Source organism: Schistocerca nitens, chromosome 2, assembly GCF_023898315.1.
Source record: "Schistocerca nitens isolate TAMUIC-IGC-003100 chromosome 2, iqSchNite1.1, whole genome shotgun sequence".
NCBI classification, from domain to species: domain Eukaryota; kingdom Metazoa; phylum Arthropoda; class Insecta; order Orthoptera; family Acrididae; genus Schistocerca; species Schistocerca nitens.
Window position 1 is genome coordinate 102,583,427 of NC_064615.1, and position 25,929 is coordinate 102,609,355.

At 43.7% G+C, this 25,929-nt stretch overlaps 1 protein-coding gene across 1 annotated transcript in view; it reads right to left on the reverse strand.

Annotated features, from left to right (window-relative positions):
- The window catches only part of LOC126235765 (uncharacterized), a 716,416-nt gene that overhangs the window by 492,298 nt on the left and 198,189 nt on the right, over positions 1 to 25,929 (reverse strand). The window contains exon 2 of the mRNA XM_049944564.1: positions 23,566 to 23,910. Coding sequence (XP_049800521.1) covers positions 23,566 to 23,910 — 345 coding nt within the window. The remainder of the gene's footprint in view (positions 1 to 23,565; positions 23,911 to 25,929) is intronic.

Sequence of the window (25,929 nt, forward strand, 5' to 3'; positions counted from 1 at the left end):
CATTTTATATCCTCCCTACTTCGACCATCATCAGTTATTTTTCTCCCCAAAAAGCAAAACTCATTTACTACTTTAAGTGTCTCATTTCCTAATCAAATACCCTCAGCATCACCCGAGTTAACTCGACTACATTCCATTATCCTCGTTTTGCTTTTGTTGATGTTCATCTTATATCCTCCTTTCAAGACACTGTCCATTTCATTCAACTGCTCTTCCAGGTCCTTTGCTGTCTCTGACAGAATTACAATGGCATCGGCGAACCTCAAAGTTTTTATTTCTTCTCCATGGATTTTAATTCCTACTCCAAAATTTTCTTTTGTTTCCTTTACTGCTTGCTCAATATACAGATTGAATAACATCGGCGATAGGCTACAACCCTGTCTCACTCCCTTCCCAACCACTGTTTCCCTTTCATGCCCCTCGACTCTTATAACTGCCATCTGGTTTCTGTACAAATTGTAAATAGCCTTTCGCTCCCTGTATTTTATCCCTGCCACCTTCAGAATTTGAAAGAGAGTCTTCAAGTCAACATTGACAAAAGATTTCTCTAGGTCTACAAATGCTAGGAACGTAGGTTTGCCTTTCCTTAATCTTTCTTCTAAGGTAAGTCGTAGGGTCAGTATTACCTCACGTGTTCCAACATTCTTACGGAATCCGAACTGATCTCCCCCGAGGTCGGCTTCTACTAGTTTTTCCATTCGTCTGTAAAGAATTCGTGTTAGTATTTTGCAGCCGTGACTTATTAAACTGATAGTTCGGTAATTTTCAAACCTGTCAACATCTGCTTCCTTTGGGATTGGAATTATTATGTTCTTCTTGAAGTCTGAGGGTATTTCGCCTGTCTCATACATCTTGCTCACCACATGCTAGAGTTTTGTCTGGGCTGGGTCTCCCAGGGCTCTCAGTAGTTCTAATGGAATGTTGTCTATTCCCGGGGCCTTGTTTCGACTTTGGTTTTTCAGTGCTCTGTCAAACTCTTCACGCAGTATCAAATCTCCCATTTCATCTTTATCTACATTCTCTACGATTTCCATAGTATTGTCCTCAAGTACATCGCCCTTGTATTGACCCTCTATATACTCCTTCCACATTTCTACTTTCCCTTCTTTGCTTATTAATGGGTTTCCATCTGAGCTCTTGATATTCATACAAGTGGTTCTCTTTTCTCCAAAGGTCTCTTTAATTTTCCTGTAGGCGGTATCTATCTTACCCCTAGTGATATGCACCTCTACATCCTTACATTTCTCCTCTAGCCATCCCTGCTTAGCCATTTTGCACTTCCTGTCGATCTCATTTTTGAGACGTTTGTATTCCTTTTTGCTTACTTCATTTACTGCATTTTTATATTTTCTCCTTTCATCAATCAAATTCAATATTTATTCTGTTATCCAAGGATTTCTACTAGCCCTCGTCTTTTTACCTACTTGATTTTCGTACATATGATTTGTAGATTATCTGCTACAAAATGAAGCTGCGCGCAAGTTCTGTCACCGTTGGGAAGCCCATCCTCCCGTCGGTATGTAACCTCCTCAAGATCCTATCCCTACAGCAGCATGGCAAAGGGTAAGGTGTGGGATGAGTGACGTTTGTGCTAAGCTGAGGCTTTGAGCATTTCCGTGAGATATGCTAGGATGGTACATTTGGTAGATACCCTGATTCGAGTCCTGGACTGATAAACAGATTAATTTAATTTTACCCGTATTGGAAATACACTTAACATCATGACTGCGGATTTTAGGTGTTTTTCTGTGTGACGCAGAGTACCAACTGAATTGCTTGTTCGTCCAGTTGTATTTAATCAAAATATTTGTTTCAAATATTTCGATTAACTCTCTTTATAATGGTCATACTTAACAGATTTTGGGATACTGTAACTTCATCCACAGAGATCCATTTTCTTTGAGTGATCATTCTTCTGACTGATTTGATGCGGCCCACCATGAATTCCTCTCTTGTGCCAAGCTCTTTATTTCACAGTAGCATTTGCAAGCCTACGCCCTCAATTATATGTTTGAAGTACCTCAGTCTGTATCTTCTCCTGCAGTTTTTAACATTACAATTCCCTCAAGTAACATAGAAATTATTACGTGATGTCTTAACACATGTTCTATCATATTATCCCGTCTTCTTGCCAGTGTTTTATATACACTGAGATGATACCTCCTTATATCGTGTTTGAGCCCCTTTTGCCTGGAGTAATGCAGCAAAATCAGGATTGAATAGCTGACTAAGTTCCAAGCACATTGTCAAGCTCATCGTGTTCAAGGTAGTGTAGAGTTACAATACTTCCTTTCGATTGCGAGGTCCCCAGTGTTCAGGTTAATACAAAAACTATTCGCAACCGCGTCTCCAGACGAATTCGTCTATGACCAAGTAATCGCTACATTAAATAAATGCTATGACCAGCAAGTCTAAGTTGCTGCAGCTAGATATCACTTCTTTCGCTTACGGAAAAAGGCGGATCAGACGTACCACCTGTGCTACACAGAATTAACGGGCATGACTAGGAAGTGTAAATTTAAGTGAAGTTGTAACTTTTAGTGTGATTTAATGGCACGTGATGCAGTAACATTCAATGTCCCAGATCGTAGAATATGGGAACAGATCTTAAAATACTCTGATCCATCACTTCTCCAAGCCTTGCAAATGTTAGAGCAATATGATTCGGGTGCCATAGCGGCCGAGAAGTTTGAGCAGGCCCAATATAGTGAAGTCTTGCCATAGATGTTCAGCTAGCCATATAAATGGCTCTGAGCACTATGGGACTTAACATCTGTGGTCATCAGTCCCCTAGAACTTAGAACTACTTAAACCCAACTAACCTATGGACATCACACACATCCATGCCCGACGCAGGATTCGAACCTGTGACCGTAGCGGTCGCGCGGTTTCAGACTGAAGCGCCTAGAACCGCTCGGGCACACCGGCCGGCTCGCCATAAAAGACAGGATTGCCCATCACGTAACGCAACGTATAACACTTCTTGAAAAAAAGGTCATGTCCAAGTAGTTTTTTTGCAATGGCAGGAGAACACCAATTTTGCCTGCTGCCAGAAAAAACAGGCTCTTCCGCATGCAGTGAACACTGTGTTTTCGAATCCTACAACAGTTTCTGACAAAAGTAAGATTAAAGTTCTGCCTCCTTCTCGTCCTAGTGCTGTGCAACGACATTCTACCAAACTTTTGTCTCATTACGAATTGCTGGCCGTCGTGTGAACTTTCAGTTAGACACAGGTGCCTCAGTAACTTTGCTTAATCGTGCCAAATACGAACAGTTAGGCTCACCACACCTTTCTAAATCTAGCAAGCACCTCACTGCTTACAACGGACAGGAAGTCCCAGTGCTTGGACTGTGTAGTATGCCTGCCACTTATAAATCTCAACTAGAACAGTGAATTTTACTTTGTTGAAATCAAGAGACAGTGACAACATATTTGGTTTAGATGTCTTTGATTTGTTTGGACAATGTACTTTCAGCGTCAGATTTTGAACCTGACGACAGTGTAGAAAGATTGCTTAAACAATTGCCAGAACTATTTTCAGAAGGAATGGGAAAAGCTAATAACTCTGTACCGCATATTACATTGAAAGACAATGCTCAGCCTAAGTTTTTCCGGGCCCGCCACGTTCCAGTTGCTTTAAGGGTAGACCAGGGGCAAAAAGTGGAAAAGAACTGATTTTTATTTTTTTGTTCCATTAAAATCTATGGAATCTTCTGAACATTCTGATATATTATTTATTTGGTGGGAATATTATCTTGTTGGTATTATCGTCCTTTACTGTACATCTGCATTGTCAGTTTTCCTCCTCGCGACTTACATTGACTCATTTGAACGGTCATGTTTCCGAAACTATTTACTATAGAAGGCTGTGGTTTTGTAGTTTTGTAGTTGACAGTCTGGTCTACACAGTGTATTGTTTTCGTAGCTCTTTGATTGAATGGCGCGTATTTCGTGAATAACTTTCTGTTTAGTGGGTTTTAGTTCGCGCAGCAAGCAGACATTGACAGTATTTTGCAGAAGAAAAATGACAAAACCATGCGGAATATTCAAGAAGCGAAGAAACAAAGGTAACAGGTTTTACCGAAAATGTGTAGCTGATGAAGCTTGTCTGAGTATATCACAAGGAACTACAAGTGACAGCAGTGACAAGAAAAGTGCAGTGCCTACACCCTCCCCCCAAGTGCTTCAAAAAGGAAAGTTGACTTTAGAGTTTATGAAGAGCTCAGTGCAGAAAAAGACATGGATACGAATATAATTGTGGAGTTCTGTATTTTGGCTCGTGTTCTAAGTGAAGCAGTGAGTTGTTCTCTTTGTGGTGGTGCAGTAACACTGTCTGAAGATGAATCAGATAGGAAAGGAATTGTTTGTTAGAGATTAGATTGGATTAGATTAATACTAGTTCCATGGATCATGAATACGATATTTCGTAATGATGTGGAACGAGTCATTTACATATTTCCTGTCAGAACTGCGAATTCTCTAAATCGTTTTGCACATCAAGCAAGTGCAAAAACAACTTGTATACTAATAACGCAAGATTAGTATATGGACTGAGGTGCATTGGGAAGGGTCGGGCAGCTGGGAAAATGTTGTGCAGCATCATAAATTTGCCAGGTCCTCCTAAAGAGTATGAACACTACACAAATGTCATTGGTGATTGTGTAAAGGAAGTGGTTACAGATTCCATGAATATCTGCAACAAAAGAAGCAAAGGAAGCAAATGATGTTTTCACTGATATCAGTATTGACTTTGATGGTTCCTGGCAGAGACGAAGACACAAATCTAAGAATGGAGTTGCAACGGCAACAAGAGTTGACACAGGAAAAGTCCTGGTTCTTGAGGTTTTGACAAAACATTGTCAAGGATGCACATGTGCTGGCGTGGATAGAGAGAGAATAGAAGCCCATAAGCAAACTGTGGAAAAAATTATGAGGGAACAAGTGGAGGGGTGGAAGTGGCTGCTGCAGTAAATATTTTTCAGCGATCTGAGGAAGAAAGGGGAGTTAGGTACATTCAGTTATCGGGAGATGGAGACAGCGACTCTTTCAAAGCAATAGTGGACAGCAAACCTTGCAGTGTGCCCATAACTAAACTAGAGTGTGTAGGCCATGTGAAAAAGAGAATGGGTGCACGTCTCAGACAGTTGAAAATAAAACTTGGCAACGCAAAGCTATCAGATGGTAAAACAATAATAGGGCCTGACAGACTGACTGGCAAGGTGATAGATCAGTTTCAAGATTATTATGGCAAAGCTATCAGGGACAACACCAATGATTTGCACAAGATGGTGAGAGCGGTGTGGGCTATCTACGATCATAAAATTTCAACTGATAACAACCCTGAACATTGCTTGTGTCCTCCTCCTCCGGAGACATGGTGCAAATATAGAAAATCTGAAGCTGAAGGATCTCTGGCAGATTTTAAGCATAAAAACAGTGTGCCTCAAGCAGTAATGGAGGCTCTGAGGCCTATATTTAGAGATCTGGCCCATCCATATCTGTTGAAAAGGTGTTTGCATGGGAAAACACAAAACGGCAACGAATCTTTCAATAATCTTCTCTGGACTCGTATACCAAAAAGTGTAATTTTTGGGATGAAGACCCTACAGTTAGGAATGTATGACACTGTAATCACATTTAATAATGAATGTAGTGGCAGACTGAAAGTACTTGAGAAGCTGGGAGTGATTTTGGGGAAGCATACAGCGAAAGGTCTTCACAAAGTGGACATCGGAAGAGTGAAAAAAAGCTGAGGTTTCAGCAAAATATGTGACCAAAGAGGCAAGGAAAAGGAGAGGGCAGCTGTTACTTGATAGAACTGGTGGTGAAAATGACCTAGAATATGGAGCAGGGTGTTTTTAATAACATCATGTAACAACAAAGGTAAGAAATTTCATATTAAAACGTTAAGCGTCCTTTTCTCAGTTTATACATTTTTCTCTACAAATGCCCCGTTTTCTCAGAAACTATTCATCCTATTGCACTGAAACTTTTACAGGGTCCTGCACAACTATCCAGTAAGCCATGGATCTACAAACAAGAATATACGTTCAGCTCAGCTATTTTTATGTATATTTATGTTAACAAATTTTTTGGAAAAATACAGGCATTGAGTAAAAATTTCGTAAAACCTTTTGTTTTGATACAAAGCCTTCCAACGTAGATCAGCAGAATAAAAAGTCAGTAGTTAATATATGGCAGAAATTTAAAATCCGTATCTACAACATTCTCTGAGATAATGGGTCACTGACGTTGGTGAATTAACATGGGCGAGATAGGGGTCCGGGTTCCTCCTGGTGCATGACGTTACTGTTCTAAGACAGATTTGCGTGATGCCTACTTGCAAATTCCATTGGATGAAGAATCACAGAAAGTGTCTGTTGTAATTATACACTTATGATTGCGTTTGCCCTTCGGAGAGCTTCCGCACCCGCCATTTTTCAACGTTACTTGGAACAGCTGACGGAGAAAGTGCCGTTTTGTTCACACTACCTTGACGGTATTGGCGTCTCAGGTCGTACGCCAAAGGAAGGCATTGCCAATTTGCACATTCTCTTTCGAGTGTTGTCAGATGCAGGACTCAAATGTTGTCTAGGAAAGTGTGCCTTTTTAGAAACTAGACTACCGTACTTAGGTCATGTGATAAACAGTCAGGGTGAGCACCCCTCCAATCTCATTTGCTTGCAACCCGTGGCCTGCCTGTTCCTCACAATGTGTCTGAACTGTAGTCAGTACTGGGCAAGATGACACTACATTCGATTCATACCGATTGCCGCTCAGATCGCCGCCTCATTCCAACACTTGCGTCGCAAAAATGTACCTTTTCTGTGGACTAAAGACTGTCAAGACGCATTTCAGGAACTCAAAATGCTTTACTTAATGACAGATGTTTAGTGCATTTGGACCCTACGAAGACAGTAGTTTTGCAAGTCGACGCTTCTTCCCACGGAATCGGCGCAGTGCTTTCGCACAGAATTGGTGCACAAAACAAACCCATAGCTTTTTACGTCAAAGTTGCTCACTCAAACTCTGTGCAATTGTTCTCTCGCTATTGTGCATGGTGTGACCAAATTCCATCACTATTTGTGTGGTCGCAAGTTCTTTTTAGTGACAGATCACAAGCCTTTGCAGTCCTTGTCTCACCCATCAAAGCCAGTTCCTACACGCACCGCTGAAAAATTGCAACGTTGGGCTTTGTTGCTTTCGCAGTATCAATATGAAATTGTGTACAGACCTAAGTCAAAGCATGGCAATGCAGACGCCCTATCTCGCCTTCCGATTGTCCCAGACTATGATTTTGATGCATCTGCCGCATCTTGTTGCCAAATCGATGCGCAGGACTCTGAATTGCTAGAATCTTTTCCCTTGCACCACAGAAAAATTGCACGGGCCACGGAAGCAGACACAGATCTCAAGATTTTGTTGGCCTCGCTCATTGAACAGTATTCAGAACTCAGTTACCCGCCGATATTTTGTACGTCGGCATAGCCTTTCAAATCAACAGGGTGTGGATCTTAGTGCAAAACGACAGTGGACAATCGCACGTGCTTATTCCCAAAGTGTTGCAAAAGAATGTGTTGAGATTGCTCCACCAAGGACTTTGGGGAATTGTTCGTACTAAACAGTTAGCTCGCCGGAACTGTACAGGCCTAGAACTAAGTCTGACAGTTTTGTGGTGAATGTCAAAAATAAGTTTGACCTATTGCTTCAGTTAGAAACTGATGAACCTCAAGCAGAGGAAGGTGTAGACAGGACACAACAAACTTTCAATAGGAAATTGAAAAAGAATGTAGGAAAGTCATCGAAAAGGAAGAAAGTTTTGTTGTTAGGCAGTTATCATGCCAGAGGTGTAGGCCAACTTCTGGAGGAGGAATTAGGACCAGAATACCAGGTCACAAATTTTTTCTAACAAAGTGCTAGTCTGGATCGGGTGACAGAGGATTTAGGTTCACTCTGTAAAGGATTTACCAGGGAAGACACCGTGGTTATTGTGGGAGGGCCAGGGAACAGTATCGACAGAGATCCTGGGTACAGTATAGAGTGTGACCTGGTAAAGATCGCGTCGGCATCGAGACACACTAATGTTGAATTTGTATCTGTCCTGAGACGCCATGACCGGCCTCTTTTGAACTCTTCTGTTGGGAGAGTTAATTTGGAGTTGGAACAACTGCTTGGGTCGGGTGCGGGGGCTCATATTGGTGTGGTTCCTGTTGATTCTCTCAGTAGGTGGGACTATACCATCTCAACAGGAAAGGGAAGGGTAAACTGGCTGGGGTAACAGCAGGAAATTTAAGGGGGGGAGGCACTGCCATGAATGGTAAAATACCAGTGGTTACAGGTGTTGGAGCAGCACCTTCTTTAGGATAGGTAAGACAGAAAGATGTCAAGTTCTACGAGAGGTCAGGATTGAAACAAATCTTCAGTTTAGGAAAGAAATTAAACAGCACAATTCTAGCACATTGGCTCACCAATCACAGCTGTCAATTATAAATTTTCACCAATCACCAGAAATTTTATCTCCACCAATTTGTATCTCAGTCCTAGGTAATTGCATTGATGAATTAAAGTCACCCAACCCAGTTGACATAATCTGATTCTCTGAACACCATGTGACCACTGGTATAGGAACTAGGCCTAAGCACAATGAGAAACTCAGACAGGAGAGTACTGCAAATGTTAGAATAAGGAAAGGTTCTCATAAAAGTATAATTAAAAATAATGTAAACATATTTCATCAAAATATTGGGAGTTTAAAGAATAAAATAGATGAGCTTCTGATTTGTTTAGAAGATTTAGAAGCTGAGGATGAAATAGATATACTATGCCTGTCTGAGCATCACATTGTTACTGATATCGATAAGGTAAATGTAAGTGGATATAAGCTCTCTGCACATGTAATTAGAGAAAATATGGAGAAAGGAGGAGGTGCCATATATGTCAAAAGTTATCATTGTGCAAAAAGTATAGAAACAAAAAAGTTTTGTGTAAAGAAGCATGTGCCTGTGAGCTTAAATTAAATAAAGGCACATTTATAATTGTAACTGTATATAGGTCCCCATCAGGAAATTTTCATCTATTTCTGAAAAATTTGGACTCCTTGTTGTGCTATCTGTCAGACAGGGGGAAGCAAATTATTATTTGTGGGGACTTCAATGTAGATTCTCTGAAAGAGGGTAATAGGAAAAATGACCTTGAAGTATTACTCGGTTCTTTCAATTTGACACCCGCTATTGCTTTTCCTACTCGGGTGGTAAAGGATAGAAGCTCACTGATATATAACTTATTTATAGACCAAGATAAGTTTAACCAGATAAATGCTCAGCCTGTTGAGAATGGTCTTTCTGATCATGGTCCACAGCTAGTTACAATATATGACATAGCTCCATTCAGCAGTACTAAACAGTCCTCCAAAGTAGTACGTTCAGTTAACGATTTAACAATTGCAAATTTCAGGGAAAGCCTACAGCAGATAGACTGGGATGAGGTGTACCGTGAACCTGATGCCAATTTAAAATATAATTTATTTCATGAGACTTTTGTAAATGCATTTGAAAACCGCTTCCCCAAGAAAATAGTTAAATATTCTCGTAAGAAACCATGTAACAAACCATGGCTTACTAAGGGTATAAAAATATCTTGTAACCGGAAAAGGGAAATGTATCTGACAGCAAGAAAGAGTAGTGACCCAGAAACTATCAAACATTATAAAAACTACTGTGCTATATTAAGAAAAGTCATTAAAAAATCCAGAAATATGTGTATCATGTCTGCAATCAGCAACTCTGATAGTAAAATTAAAACAATTTGGAATATTATTAAAATAGAAACAGGTCAACCAAGAGCACAGGAAGACAGTATTACCATCAAATTGAATGAAAACTTTACGAACAAAAAGTCAGAAGTTGAAAATATTTTTAATAATCATTTTCTAAATGTCGTGGATATAGTAGGATCCAGGTGTTCATTAGAAGATGCTAGGCTGTTAATGGAAGAGGCCATACCTAAGCAATTTGATACAATTGAAATCTCACCCACTTCTCCCTCTGAAATTAGGAAAATAATAAACTTGCTTAAAAGCAAAAACTCACATGGAATTGATGGCATTTCCAGCAAAATACTAAAAGCTTGTTCTCAACAGATAAGTAAGATTCTCAGCCACCTGTGTAATAGCTCTCTGGAACAGGTCATTTTCCCTGATAGACTGAAATATGCTATTGTTATACCTTTGCATAAAAAAGGGGATAGATCTGATGCCAACAATTACCGTCCAATCTCCCTTCTAACAGCTTTATCCAAAAATTTTGAGAAAGTAATGTATTCAAGAGTAGCTTCACATATCTGTAAAAATGAAGTACTAACAAAATGTCAGTTTGGTTTCCAGAAAGGTTTTTCAACAGAAAATGCCATATATGCTTTCACCAATCAAATTTTGAATGATCTGAATAACCGAACACCACCCATTGGGATTTTTTGTGATCTCTCAGAGGCTTTTGATTGTGTAAATCATGAAATTCTTCTAGACAAGCTCAGGTATTGTGGCATGAGTGGGACAGTGCACAAATGGTTTAATTCGTACCTAACTGGAAGAGTGCAGAAAGTTGAAATAAGCAGTTCTCATAATATGCAAAGATCAGCACATTCCTCAAACTGGGGAACTATCAAGAATGGGGTTCCACAATGGTTGGTCTTGGGTCCTTTGTTGTTCTTAATATATATTAATGACTTGCCATTCTATATTCATGAAGAGGCAAAGTTAGTTCTCTTTGCTGATGATACAAGTATAGTAATCACACCTGACAAACAAGAATTAACTGATGAAATTGTCAATAATGTCTTTCAGAAAATTACTAAGTGGTTCCTTGTAAACAGACTCTCACTGAATTTTGATAAGACACATTACATACAGTTCTGTACAGTAAATGGTATGACGCCGTTAATAAATATAGTCCTTAATCAGAGCATATAGCTAAGGTAGAATGTTCAAAATTTTTTGGTTGTCCATTGATGAGAGATTAAATTGGAAGAAACACATTGATGATCTGCTGAAACGTTTGAGTTCAGCTACTTATGCAATAAGGGTCATTGCAAATTTTGGTGATAAACATCTTACTAAATTAGCTTACTACGCCTATTTTCACTCATTGCTTGCATATGGCATCATATTTTGGGGTAATTCATCACTGAGGAATAAGGTATTTATTGCACAAAAGCGTGTAATCAGAATAATAGCTGGAGTCCACCCAAGATCATCCTGCAGACATTTATTTAATGATCTAGGGATATTCACAGTAGCTTCTCAGTATATATACTCTTATGAAATTTGTTATTAACAACCAAACCCAATTCAAAAGTAATAGCAGTGTGCATAACTACAATACTAGGAGAAAGGATGATCTTCACTATTCAAGATTAAATCTAACTTTGGCACATAAAGGGGTGAATTATACTGCCACTAAGGTCTTTGGTCACTTACCAAATACACTCCTGGAAATTGCAGACCGAGCGCCACCACACGGCAGGTCTAGAGAGACGTACTGGCACTCGCCCCAGTTGTACAGCCGACGTTCATAGCAATGGTTCACTGACAACTACGCTCTCATTTGCCGAGACGATAGTTAGCATAGCCTTCAGCTACATTTGCTACGACCTAGCAAGGCGCCATATTCAATTGATATTGAGATTCTATTAATGTATCATCAAGAGCGATGTTCTACAACTGTGGATTAAAGTTAAGTATTCCAGAAGCTACGTACTTTTCTTTATAGCATTCATTACGTATCCTGTTTCAGACCTCACGTCAGCCTGCGTGAGTTTAAGCGCGTGCCTTTCGGCTTCCTCTCATTGTGTCTAGGCTGTCTTGTCTAGAGACAACACAATTTATAAAATACCTTGTGATTGTGGTTGCAATTACATTTGTAAGTCAACACTAGCGATTCCACAACGCTGCACAGAGAACCAATGCCAAATTAAATATCGCTATTATCACAAATCAGCTGTTTCCATACACAGTTTCAGGAACAAACATACGATTATGTTTGATGAAGCGGAAATATTATCCCATGCATCTGTCTACTGGGATTCTGTCATCAGAGAAGGCACTGAGATCAGAATGTGTAACAATAGCTTTAACCGAGACACTTGTTACATTCTTAGTGGTGTATGGGAACGGGAGCCTGATACTGAACACCACAGAGAAATCAGCTGAATCTACATAAGTCAGCTTCGCTGCCAATGTCTTTTAGTCACATACACAGACATTATTTCCGGTAGCGTATGAAAGTTCCGTGGGTTCGTGACATCTCCATGAGACAATTCGGTCAAATAAATAAAGTAAGTAACGGCCTGCTGAAATTTCCTGGTGATAACGACGGAGGAATTCGTTGAAACCTCCAGACTGGACACAAATCTGACGAGGCAAGAACTCAGTGAAGCATTAATTCAATAACTTCTGTTTTTTTTTTTTAAACTACATCTACATCCATACTCCGCAAGCCACCTGACGGTGTGTGGCGGAAGGTACCCTGAGTACCTCTATCGGTTCTCCCTTCTATTCCAGTCTCGTATTGTTCGTGGAAAGCTGTGCGTGATTTCCGTTTCATGACAGACGCAATTGTTATTTAGGTGAATGTCAGGTGTTAACAGTTAGCATATCCTCTTCGAAGCTCGCGAACTCTAATCGGGGTCTCACAATGCTGTTAAGAGACCTGCAGCGACCATGTGCCTCTCACATTGTGTAAAAATTGTATCGACATCATTTTAAAAGTTAGACTTGCGTAAATTATTCGCCAGTTCGTCGCGTGAATAGCGAATGATACACTAGAGACGAATGTTAGCAGGATGAACAATATCTACGTTGTCTCAAATTACTATTGATCAACTACACTCCTGGAAATGGAAAAAAGAACACATTGACACCGGTGTGTCAGACCCACCATACTTGCTCCGGACACTGCGAAAGGGCTGTACAAGCAATGATCACACGCACGGCACAGCGGACACACCAGGAACCGCGGTGTTGGCCGTCGAATGGCGCTAGCTGCGCAGCATTTGTGCACCGCCGCCGTCAGTGTCAGCCAGTTTGCCGTGGCATACGGAGCTCCATCGCAGTCTTTAACACTGGTAGCATGCCGCGACAGCGTGGACGTGAACCGTATGTGCAGTTGACGGACTTTGAGCGAGGGCGTATAGTGGGCATGCGGGAGGCCGGGTGGACGTACCGCCGAATTGCTCAACACGTGGGGCGTGAGGTCTCCACAGTACATCGATGTTGTCGCCAGTGGTCGGCGGAAGGTGCACGTGCCCGTCGACCTGGGACCGGACCGCAGCGACGCACGGATGCACGCCAAGACCGTAGGATCCTACGCAGTGCCGTAGGGGACCGCACCGCCACTTCCCAGCAAATTAGGGACACTGTTGCTCCTGGGGTATCGGCGAGGACCATTCGCAACCGTCTCCATGAAGCTGGGCTACGGTCCCGCACACCGTTAGGCCGTCTTCCGCTCACGCCCCAACATCGTGCAGCCCGCCTCCCGTGGCGTCGCGACAGGCGTGAATGAAGGGACGAATGGAGACGTGTCGTCTTCAGCGATGAGAGTCGCTTCTGCCTTGGTGCCAATGATGGTCGTATGCGTGTTTGGCGCCGTGCAGGTGAGCGCCACAATCAGGACTGCGTACGACCGAGGCACACAGGGCCAACACCCGGCATCATGGTGTGGGGAGCGATCTCCTACACTGGCCGTACACCACTGGTGGTCGTCGAGGGGACACTGAATAGTGCACGGTACATCCAAACAGTCATCGAACCCATCGTTCTACCATTCCTAGACCGGCAAGGGAACTTGCTGTTCCAACAGGACAATGCACGTCCGCATGTATCCCGTGCCACCCAACGTGCTCTAGAAGGTGTAAGTCAACTACCCTGGCCAGCAAGATCTCCGGATCTGTCCCCCATTGAGCATGTTTGGGACTGGATGAAGCGTCGTCTCACGCGGTCTGCACGTCCAGCACGAACGCTGGTCCAACTGAGGCGCCAGGTGGAAATGGCATGGCAAGCCGTTCCACAGGACTACATCCAGCATCTCTACGATCGTCTCCATGGGAGAATAGCAGCCTGCATTGCTGCGAAAGGTGGATATACACTGTACTAGTGGCGACATTGTGCATGCTCTGTTGCCTGTGTCTATGTGCCTGTGGTTCTGTCAGTGTGATCATGTGATGTATCTGACCCCAGGAATGTGTCAATAAAGTTTCCCCTTCCTGGGACAATGAATTCACGGTGTTCTTATTTCAATTTCCAGGAGTGTAGTATCAAAAGTCTGACAGATAACCAACAAGTATTTAAGAAGAAATTAAAAGAATTTCTGAATGACAACTCCTTCTACTCCATAGAGGAAGTTTTAGATATAAATTAAGGAAAAAAAAATTAAAAATTAAAAAATAAATAAATAAAAAAGTTGTAATATTAACTTAATTATGTTGTTAAATTAACTTAATTATGTCATGTGTTGGAAAATTTGACTCGTTCCACATCATTACGAAATATCGTATTCATGATCCATGGAACTAGTATTAATCTAATATAATCTAATCTAATCTTGGCAGTGCTTTGGCGTCCACATTGAAAAATGATGTCACAGTGTGAGGCATGTGCGGAAAACTAGCCCGCTCCGGCACAGACATTCTCAGCTTGGCCTAAGACTCAATCGCCATGTTAACGAGTGCACCCTGACTTTGCAAGGCCACTTTGGAACACTCGTTGGCTCATAGTGGTAGACTCTCATCATCGGTGCGTATGGCTTCTATCACATCACGTAGCACCATTCAAGCGTGGTCCTCCATATTTTACATAGAAGGTTTGCCAGAAGTACTCGTGTCGAACAACGGAGGACAGTCCACTTGATTTTGAACAGTTTTGTGTATGAAATGGCATTCGTCATCTAACAAGTGTTCCGTTTCACCCGCAATCCAATGGAGAAGCAGAACGCTCCGTAGGCATTTTTAAACAACAGTTGACCAAGCTTCACACCACCCACACACAGGAACAAGTGGCCGGCCGGAATGGCCGAGCGGTTAAAGGCGCTACAGTCTGGAACCGCACGACCGCTACGGTCGCAGGTTCGAATCCTGCCTCGGGCATGGATGTGTGTGATGTCCTTAGGTTAGTTAGGTTTAAGTAGTTCTAAGTTCTAGGGGACTTATGACCACAGCAGTTGAGTCCCATAGTGCTCCGAGCCATTTGAACCATTTGAACCAGGAACAAGTGGTGCAACTCTTTTTGGCGTCCTTTCGCTCCCACTCACGAGACGGGAATTGCGAAACTTCTGCATGGCCGCCGCCTTCGGACGTTGCTACACTTACTACATTCACTGCAGCATCCGGCGCGGCCAATGATCCGCAAGTATCGGTTTGCGCCGCGCGGTCTTGTTCTTTTCAGGGTTTAGGGTAACCGTGGTCGCTGGGAAAGAGGCGAGATCCAGGAACGCATTAGCTCTTTTATGTACTTGATTGCAGGTCCCGATGGTCTGCTGCGCCGCCACCAGAACCTATTCGTGCCTGTCATTTACCCTGTGATTCTGCTGCTTTTCTTCCCCCAGATTCAAGGCCTCACAGGACCACGCAGCGTTCGCAGCCGCCTGCTGGTGCCACCAGGGCATCCCAGGAGGAGCGGATGGACGATGCGCCCTCACCCCCGCCGTCCACGTTTGCCGATCCGATGGACGTGAACCCGTCGTCGCCATTGCTGTCATTACCCCAGGACACGCCCTCAGGCCTGGACGTGTGCCCTGGCAGCAGTTTTCCGGAGGATGTTCCTGTTACCTTGCAAGCCAGCTGGTGGGGTACAGTCAGGAGTACGCCGTCCTCCACAGTCACAGCTCCCGGCTCACCTCTACGCTAGCTCGGTCCCTAGCTCAGGCACGAACTCGCACGCCAGTTTGTCGTCTGTCATTCATCCAGCAGAGTGGCTTAGGCTACGACAGTACATAGCTACTAGAGTAGTATTTATAGTGGGACTTGTACTTCACCAGCAGTAAGGCTAATGCGGACTATTATTGGAGAGCTTGTACCACTATATACGGACTTTGTTAAAGTTAAGTAACAGCTATCTGTTCATGTAAATAAAGAACTGTGTTAATCCACCTGTACTTTTGTGTTGTAGAAAAAGAGTACTGGCCATCCGTAACTACCTCTTCTCCCTTGCTTCCATGGTACAAGACTCTACACTATGTGTCGAATCAAATTGGTATCCCGTCTGGTCCAGTGTCCTTTCCTCTGTTTAGATATATCAATTACTTCAGTTTTTCGTTCCTGCGACAATTTGAAGGAGGAACTATAATGTAGTTTTCCTCTGCGCATCAATTTTGGAAAAAAACGTTTAGTATTTCGACTTTTCCTGTGTCATTCTGTTATTCCTTGCCATTATGGTCACAATGTCTGGTCAGATGGCTTTGATACGTTTATTGATTTAACATCAGGCCAAAACTTCTTAGGAGTTTCTGTCACATCGGTAGATAGAATTTTGCTTTCGAACTCGTTGAACTCTTCAGGCACAGCCCCGCATTCTCCAGTTTTCATTTCGTTCAGTTTTTGTTTGTTTGTGAGGGTTTGGCTATGTCTAATTGATACCGTACGCTAATTTTAGTACAAATAGTACAGAATAGAAGAAAGTAGGTACATCGTATTTTAATTAGCCAAAGGTATGCACACAGCATAGTTTCCCTACGCAAGAATGCGGTAAACTACAACGTCTGTTCCCATCGACAACATTTGCCCGCTTCTCCACCTCCCGCCCTCTCCACAAGAGAATATCACACACAGGCTCCCACACGTGGTATTTATATATTTTTTGTGGTATCTAGTCCGAATACTGGTTTGATACAGGTATCCATTCTGCTCTAGCCTGTGCAAGCCTCTTCATCTCCGAATAACTACTGAAACCGACTTCTTTCTAAATCTGATTACTTATTTATCTCTTACCCTCTCTCTACGATATTTACCTTCTACCAAACTACCCATCCATCCACATACTCACCAATCCACCAACCCATCCACCCATCCACCAGCACGCACACACACACACACACACACACACACACACACACACACACACACACACACACACCGCACACGCACGCACGCACCCATACACACACACATTTCCCTACAATACCACACTGGTTGTCCCTTGAGGTAGAATGTGTCCTATAAGCCTCTCTCTTCTTTTAGTCAAGTTGTGCCACAAATTTATTTTCTCCCCATTTTATTCAGTACATAACTTCAGCATCCTTCTCTAGCAACATATTTCAAAAGACCCTATTCTCTTCTTGTCTAAACTGTTTATGGCACATTCTTCATTTTCATACAAGGCTACATTCCAAACAAATACCTTCAGAAAAGACTTCCTAGCACTGAAATCTATTTCGATGTTAACAAATCTCTTTTTTTTTCAGAAACGCTTTTCTTCGCATTGCCAGTCTACGTTTTATATCCTCTCTGCTTCGGCCACCATCAGTTATTTTGTAGTCCAAATAGCAGAACTAATGTAATACCTTTAGTATTTCGCTTGCTAATCTAATTCCCTCGGCATCATGTGATTTAATTCGACAACGCTCCATTATCCTTGTTTTGCTTTTGCTGATGTATCCTCCTTTCAAGACGCTGTCCATTCCGTTCAACTGTTCTTCCAAGCCTTTTGCTGTCCCTAACAGAATTACAGTGTCATCGGCAAACCTCAAAGTCTGTATTTCTTCTCCCTGAACTTTAATTCAGACTCCAAATTTTTCATTGTTTTCGTTTACTGCTTGCTCAACGTACAGACTGAATAACATCGGTAATATGCTACAATTCGGTCTCACTCCCTTCTGAACCACTGGTCCCTTTTCATGCCCCTTGACTCGTATAACTGCCGTATGGTTTCTGTACAAGCTGTAAATAGCATTTCGCTCCCTGTATTTCACCACTTGTACTTTCAGAATTTCAAAGAGAGTATTCCAGTCAACGCTGTTAAAAATTTTCTCTAAGTCTACAAATGCTATAAACAAATATTTGCCTTTCTTTAACCTATATATTCTACGAGAAGTCGTATGGTCACTATTTGCCCCAAGTGTTCCTACATTTCTCTGAAATCCAAACTGATCTTTCCAGAAGTTGGCTTCTACCAGTTTTTACATTCTTCTTTAAATAATTCGTGTTAGAATTTTGAAACAGTGACTTTAAAGTGATAGTGCGATAATTTTCACACCTATCAGCACCTGCTTTCTTTAGAATTAGAATTATTACATTCTTATTGAAATCTGAGGGTATTTCATCTGTCTCAAACGTCTTGCACTTCAGATGGATTAGTTTTGTCATGGGTGATAGTTCTGACAGAATGTCATATACTCCATGGGCCTTGCAGTATCAAATCGCCCATCTCGACTTCATATATGTCCTCCTCCATTTCTATAACATTGCTGTCAAGTTCATCTCCCATCTATAGGGCGTCTATATACCCCTTCCACATTCCAGCTTTGCCTTCTTTGCTTAGTAGTAGTTTCCGTCTAAGACGGTGATATTCATCCAGCTGCTTTTCTTTTCTGCAAAGGCCTCTTTGATTTTCCTGTCAGGGGTATCTATCTTTCCCCTAGTGAAATATGCTTCTAAATTGCTACATCTGTCCTGTAGCCACTCCTGCTAATGTAGTTTTTCACTTTCTGCCAGTCTCATTTTTAAACGTTTGTATTCCGTTTCACCTGCTTCATTTGCTGCATTTTTCTATTTTCTACTCTCAGCATTTAAATTAATGATCTCCTCTGACGTCCAGGGATTTTTACTAGACCTTGCATCTTTTCCTGCTGTCTTCGCAATTCCATCTCTCAAAGTTACCCATTCGTCTTGTACAGTGTTTACTATGTTGTTCCCTTCCCCTCTTCTAGTCAGACGATGACTGTCTCAAGAGCCTCTGGTTCTTTCAACTTATCGAGATCTCATCATCTCATCAAAACTTTCTGCAATCTCTTCATCACCTAGGGAGCTAGTTAACATATAAACTAGTACTACTGTGGTGGGCCGGCCGGGGTGGCCGAGCGGTTCTAGGTGCTACAGTCTGGAACCGCGCGACCGCTACGGTCGCAGGTTCGAATCCTGCCTCGGGCTTGGATGTGTGTGATGTCCGTAGGTTAGTTAGGTTTAAGTAGTTCCAAGTTCTAGGGGACTGATGACCTCAGAAGTTAAGTCCCATAGTGCTCAGAGCCATTTGAACCAACTACTGTGGTGGGTGTGGGCATAGCGTCTGTCTTGCTACGATATAGCACCAATACTATGCTGTTTATAGTAGATCACTTGCATTCCTATTTTCCTATTCATTTCTTAAGCTACTCCTACATCACCCCTATTTGACTTTGTATTTATAACCCTGTATTCACTCACTTGATCAGAAGTCTTGTTTCTCTTGCCACCGAACCTCACTGATTTCCACTATATCTAACTCCTGTCCATTCCCCTTTCCAAGTTTTCTAACCTCTGGTTTTTTTCAGCCATTAGACACTCTGACTGATTCGCTGTGGCCCGCCACGATTTCCCATCCTGTGCCAAACTCTTCATCTCAGAGTAGCACTTGCAACCTACGTTCTCAATTATTTGCTGGATATGTTTCAATCTCTGTCTTCCTCTACAGTTTTTACTCTCTACAGCTCCCTCTAGTACCATGGAAGTCATTCCCTGATGTCTTAACAGATGTCCTATCATCCTGTCCCTTCTCCTTGTCAGTGTTTTCCACATATTCCTTTCCTCTCCGATTCTGCACAGAATCTCTTCGTTCCTTACCTTATCAGTCGATTTAATTTTCAACATTCGTTTGTAGCACCACATCTCAAATTCTTCAATGCTCTTTTGTTCCGGTTTACCCACAGTCCATGTTTCACTGCCTCACAATGGCGTTCTTCCTCAAACTGGGTCCTATGTTTGATACTAGTAGACTTCTCGTGGCCAGGAATGCCTTTTGCCACTGCTTATGATGTCCTCCTTGCTCCGTCCGTCATTGGTTATGTTGCTGCCTAGGTAGTAGAATTGTTTAACTTCATCTACCTCGTGATCGTCAATCGTGACGTTCAGTTTCTCGCTGTTCTCGTTTCTGCTACTTCTCATTACTCTCAATCCATATTCTGTACTCATTCGACTATTGATTCCATTCAGCAGATCCTGTAATTCATCTTCACTTTCATTTAGGATAGCCATGTCATCAGCGAATCGTATATTCTTTCACCTTGAATTTTAATTCCAGTGCTGAAACGTTGGTTTATTTCCATAATTGCTTCTTCACTGTACAGATTGGACAGTAGGGTGGAAATGAAATGATAATTAAGTCAAGACCCTAAGCTGTCGACAGGCGTTGATATACATCAACGGGAACAGTTGAAAATGTGTGTTCCGACCGGGATTCGAACCCAGGATCTCCTGCTTACATGGCAAACGCTCTATCCATCTGAGCCACCGAGGGCACAGAGAATAGTACGACTGCAGGGATTTATCCCTTGTATGTTCCCCGTGAGACTCACATTCCCAATTTAATGACCACACGCTACGTTCTTAGTGCCCCTGCGCATTACATTCACTACTCGTGGCAGACAATCTTACTGAGTCCCGTAAGAGTTCGGGCAATGTGTGTAGTTCAAATCGTTCAAATGGCTCTGAGCACTAAGGACTTAACTTCTAAGGTCATAAGTCCCTTAGAACGTAGAACTACTTAAACCTAACTAACCTACGGACATCACACACATCCATTCCCGAGGCAGGATTCGAACCTGCGACCGTAGCGGTCGCGGTCGCGCGGTTCGCAATGTGTGTGCATCTAGCACAGAAGAAGAAGGTCAATGGCTCGCTAGCCTTAACTATATGAAGACGGTATCTGTCCAAAAGAACAGATATCATCTTCATGTAGGGTGGGAAAGACTACATCCCTGTCTTACACATTTTTTTTTTTTTTTTTTTATCCGAGCACTTCGTTTTTGGTCGTCCACTCTTGTTATTCCCTCTTGTCTTTTGTACATATTGTATTTTACCCTTCTCTCCCTATGGCTTACCCCTATTTTTCTCAGCTTTCGAACATTATGCAACATTATACACTGTCGAACGCCGGCCGCTGTGGCCGAGCGGTTCCAGGCGCTTCAGTCCAGAACCGCGCTGCTGCTACGCTCGCAGGCTCGAATTCTGCCTCGGGCATGGATGTGTGTCATGTTCTTAGGTTCGTTAGGTTTTAGTAGTTCTGAGTCTAGGAGAATGATAACTTCAGATGTTAAGTTCCATAGTGCTTACAGCCATTTGAACACTGTCGAACAGTTTTTCCAGAACGTGTCTTGATTTTTCTTTAGTCTTTCTTCCGTTATGAAACGCGACGTCAGAATTGCCTCTTTCGTGCCTTTACCTTTCCTAAACCCAAACTGATCGTCATCTAACACATCCTCAGTTTTATTTTCCATTCTTCTGTTTATTGTTCTTGTAAACAATTTGGATGCATGAGCTGTTAAACCGATTGTGCGTTAGTTGTCGCACTTGTCAGCTCTTGCAGTCTTCAGAACAGTGTGGATGATATTTCTTCGAAGGTCAGATGGTCTGTCGCCAGACCCATACATTCTACAGTCCAACGAGGTCCAACGAGAATAATCGTTTTGTTGCCACTTCCCCCAATGAATTCAGAAGCTCCGATGGAATGTTATCCATCCCTTCTGCCTCATTTGATCTTAAATCTTGGTATAATTGTTTAGAGGTACTTAAGATAGGTAAATAAATTAGTGAAATCAATGTGAAGTATAAATTAGAAAATAAATGAAAAACTTAGTTTAGTTTAGAAGAGTTGCACACTGGCAAACAGCGGGCAGAGCAGGAGTGGCAAGAGCCAGCACTTGCAAGTCGGCACATTGAGGAGAAGCCATCGCCCTCCCCACATAAGTGGAAGCTATCGATTCAGCCATCAGGGCATAGCCCGACCGGCTCACGTGTTTCTCAGTTGTCACATGTGATCAAAGGCCCTCGCCTACATTCCGAGAGCCAATGACCGACGTTAAGAAGATTCTTCTAGAAGCTTTTCAACGTGACAGAAGAGGCAATGACCGCGAAGTCGTTCACCTCCAGTGAACTGAAGTAAATAAATACGCGAGACGCAGTGGGCCCGACAGTAGTTTTCAGTTCAGTTTCGGTTCGAGTTCAGTTCCAGTACAGTTCAGTCGGTGCTGAAGACCGTCACGCAAGAAGAGACTACACCGTACACAGAAGCACCGAGTCTGCCGCTGTAATGGAATAGCAAACAGCAGCCTCGCCGCCAGAAGACAGAAGTTAGAAGGTATTCCAAGACTGATTTTTATGTACCCGGGTGTCTCGTGAGGATGGGAAGGAGACGGCCTCACATCAGCAGTCACCTGTGAGCTGGTGACGAAGATCGTTGTTCGAATCTGGGACACTGGCCTTCCCCCGCCGCGCCGCTCCGCTGGCCGACGCACAACACTGACACACGCGGCCGCATAGAGAAGAGAAACATTGGGACGGCACATCCAGGGTATCACCATCCGATTCACTACTTCGTTCTCAATCATTAAACGGGCCACCTCACGATGCGCATCTCCAGTCAACTGGGCGAAACTGCGACACGAGATACACACGGCCAGGTGTAATCAGACGCCGCCGCTCACGCAGGAGAAGGCTTCGTAAACGACACAGCTGCCTCTCTTCCATCCAGAACAATCCAGTAAGGAAACCATTGTACAAATGATGACTAACTGAAAACGTCAGCTGCCGACAGGTGTTGTTGATATACCTCGATGCGGACAGCTGAAAATGTGTGCCCCGACCGGGACTCGAACCCGGGATCTCCTGCTTACATGGCAGATGCTCCATCCATCTGAGCCACCGAGGACACAGATGAATAGCGCGACTGCAGGGACTTATCCCTTGCACACTTCCCGTGAGACTCACATTCCCAACTGTCCACAATTCTACATATGTATTGTACCTTATAGACATTTGCCCACCCACTCATTACTCGCGCACACTTTGGCGATTCCCGTAACAGTTTGGGCAACCTGTGCGCTTTCGCACAGGCTGGGTAGCCTTTAACTATATATACGAAGACAGTAACTTGTTCTCGAAAGAACAGTTACTGTTGTTGCAGGAGATCCCGGGTTCGAGTCCCGGTCGGGGCACACATTTTCAGCTGTCCACATCGAGGTATATCAACAACACCTGTCGGCAGCTGAGGTTTTCAGTTAGTCATCATTTATTCCAGGGAAAAGCTGCACGGTCATCAAAAGTAGTTGTTCTTTCTAGAACAAGTTACTGTCTTCGCATACATTGTACAAATCTTTCAATAAAAGAAAAATGTAAAAATGCTGTTTCATTCTACCTCATACCCCAGCCAAGGAAGAACCCACCCTGCCCACATGTTGTTAAGAGAGAAAAAGTAATTTATTTAGTGTTTTTCACCCTGACATAATGCTTTGGAATCAAATGGCCTTCCAGTAATGCTCATCCTGAGAATTGACTAGCATCAAAAGAGGTTACCCAGTTACATAATAGAGAAACACTTTTAGAAGGCATACCTTGTGCTTGAGCGTGACCTCGTCGACGGTGTCGGGAAAGCACACGAAGGCGTAGACGCCCTGCATCTTGGGCGGCATGTCGACGAACTCGAGGCAGTAGCGGCCGAGCACGTGTCGCTCGCCGACGGCGGGCACGGCGAGCGCGAGGCGGCCCGGCGCGGCGTCGTCGCGCTCCAGCCGGCGGCCGTCGCTGTGCGGCAGGCGGTCCGGCTGCAGAGGGTACTTGATGCACGACAGCCCGGCAGCCACCAGCGCTACGCCCCCCGACAGCGCCTCCTGCGGCAGGCTCAGGTTCTCCGCCAGCGGCAGCCCGCGCGTGCTCGGCAGGCACTCCTTGTTGGCCATCTGCAACACGGGCGCCACTCCTCTGATACCTGCTGCCGGCCTCTGAGATAGACTCACCTGCTGCGGCTTGCAGGTTTCGTTTTGTAAAAGGGTGGGTGGTGAGGAGGGAGAGGGTATATACTGGGACGCCCATGGATTCATTTGGGGGGGGGGGGAGTTTTTTTTTCCTTTATTGTAATTTTAATACCTGTACATCAGGTAGGCTGGCAGCAGCATCCTACGCTGCTCTTCAACCTTAGAGTAGACAATGAGAAAACATAAAGGAGATACATAATAGACATATTGACGGGCAAAAAACACGGAGCCGTTCACACTCGACGAAAAATACACTGAAACACGTTGGCACGGCGCGCAAACACTGATGATTTCGACGGCTCAGGTGAACGTTGGAGTGTGACGGCGAACACTAAACACGAACACGATGGCACACACACGAGAAAACGGATGGCGATGATCTCCGGCGCGCGAATGTCCACGTAACGTGTGCGAGTCTGGGGACCTGTTAAGAGGGGAAGGGGGAGGGGGAGGGGGAGAGGGGAGAGCAAAGATGCCAATGGCAGAGGAGATGGGAGGAGGAATGGAGGTATGGGGGTAGGGGAAGCCCGGGGTGGAGTGGGGAGAAAGGGAGGAGGGTCGGAAGTGGGAGAGAAGGGAGAGAGGGTGCCCAAAAGAAAAAACATAGGAAGAGGGAGGGAGGATCAAAGTTGGTCGGAGGGGTAGATGGAGGGGAGGAGGGCATCATCAGGGAGGGGGAGCTGGCGGAAGCCACCTTGGGAGAGGGTGTGGAGAGCAGGTGGGACATGGAAGTACAGGCGCGGCAGCGGACGGGGGCAGGAGAGGATGGGAGAGACAAGTGGGTGAGGAGCATCGAGTTTGCGGGAGGTGTAGAGGATCCGTATCCGTTCGAGGAAAAGGAGGAGGTGGGGGGCACGGCACCCCACACGCAATGGAAATATCTTAGACCTTGTAGCTACGAATAGGTCGAACCTTATCTACAGTGTCAGTATACAGGGTGGTCCACTGATCGTGACGGGGCCAAATGTCTCACGAAATAAGCGTCAAACGGAAAAACTACAAAGAACTAAACTTGTCTAGCTTGAAGGGGAAACCAGATGGCGCTGCCATAGGTGAAACGGATATCAACTGCGTTTAAATAAAGAATAGGAACCCCCATTTTTTATTTCATATTCGTGTAGTACGTAAAGAAATATGAATGTTTTAGTTGGACCACATTTTTCACTTTGTGATAGATGGCGCTGTAATAGTCACAAACAAATGGCTCACAATTTTAGACGAACAGTTCGTAACTTATCATTTCTGAGAATGCATGCTGTTACAGCATGATTACCTGTAAATACCACATTAATGCAGTAAATGCTCAAAATGATGTCCGTCAACCTCAATGCATTTGGCAATACATGTAACAACATTCCTCTCAACAGCGAGTAGTTCGCCTTCCGTAATGTTCGCACATGCATTGACAATGCGCTGACACATGTTGTCAGGCGTTGTCGGTGGATCACGGTAGCAAATATCCGTCAAATTTCCCCACAGAAAGAAATCCGGGGGCGTCAGACCCGGTGAACGTGCGAGCCATGGTATGGTGCTTCGACGACCAATCCACCCGTCATCAAATATGCTATTCAATACCGCTTCAACTGCACGCGAAACTATGTGCCGGACATCCATCATGTGGGAAGTACATCGCCATTCTGTCATGCAGTGAAACATCTTGTAGTAATGGTTCAAATGGCTCTGAGCACTATGGGACTTAACATCTGAGGTCATCAGTCCCCTAGAACTTAGAACTACTTAAACCTATCCAACCTAAGGACCTCACACACATCCATGCCCGAGGCAGGATTAGGACCTACGACCGTAGCGGTCACGCGGTTCCAGACTGATGCGTCTAGAACCGCACGGCCACACCGGCCGGCCATCTTGTAGTAACATCGGTAGAACATTACGTAGGAAATCAGCATACATTGCACCATTTAGATTGTCATCGATAAAATGGGG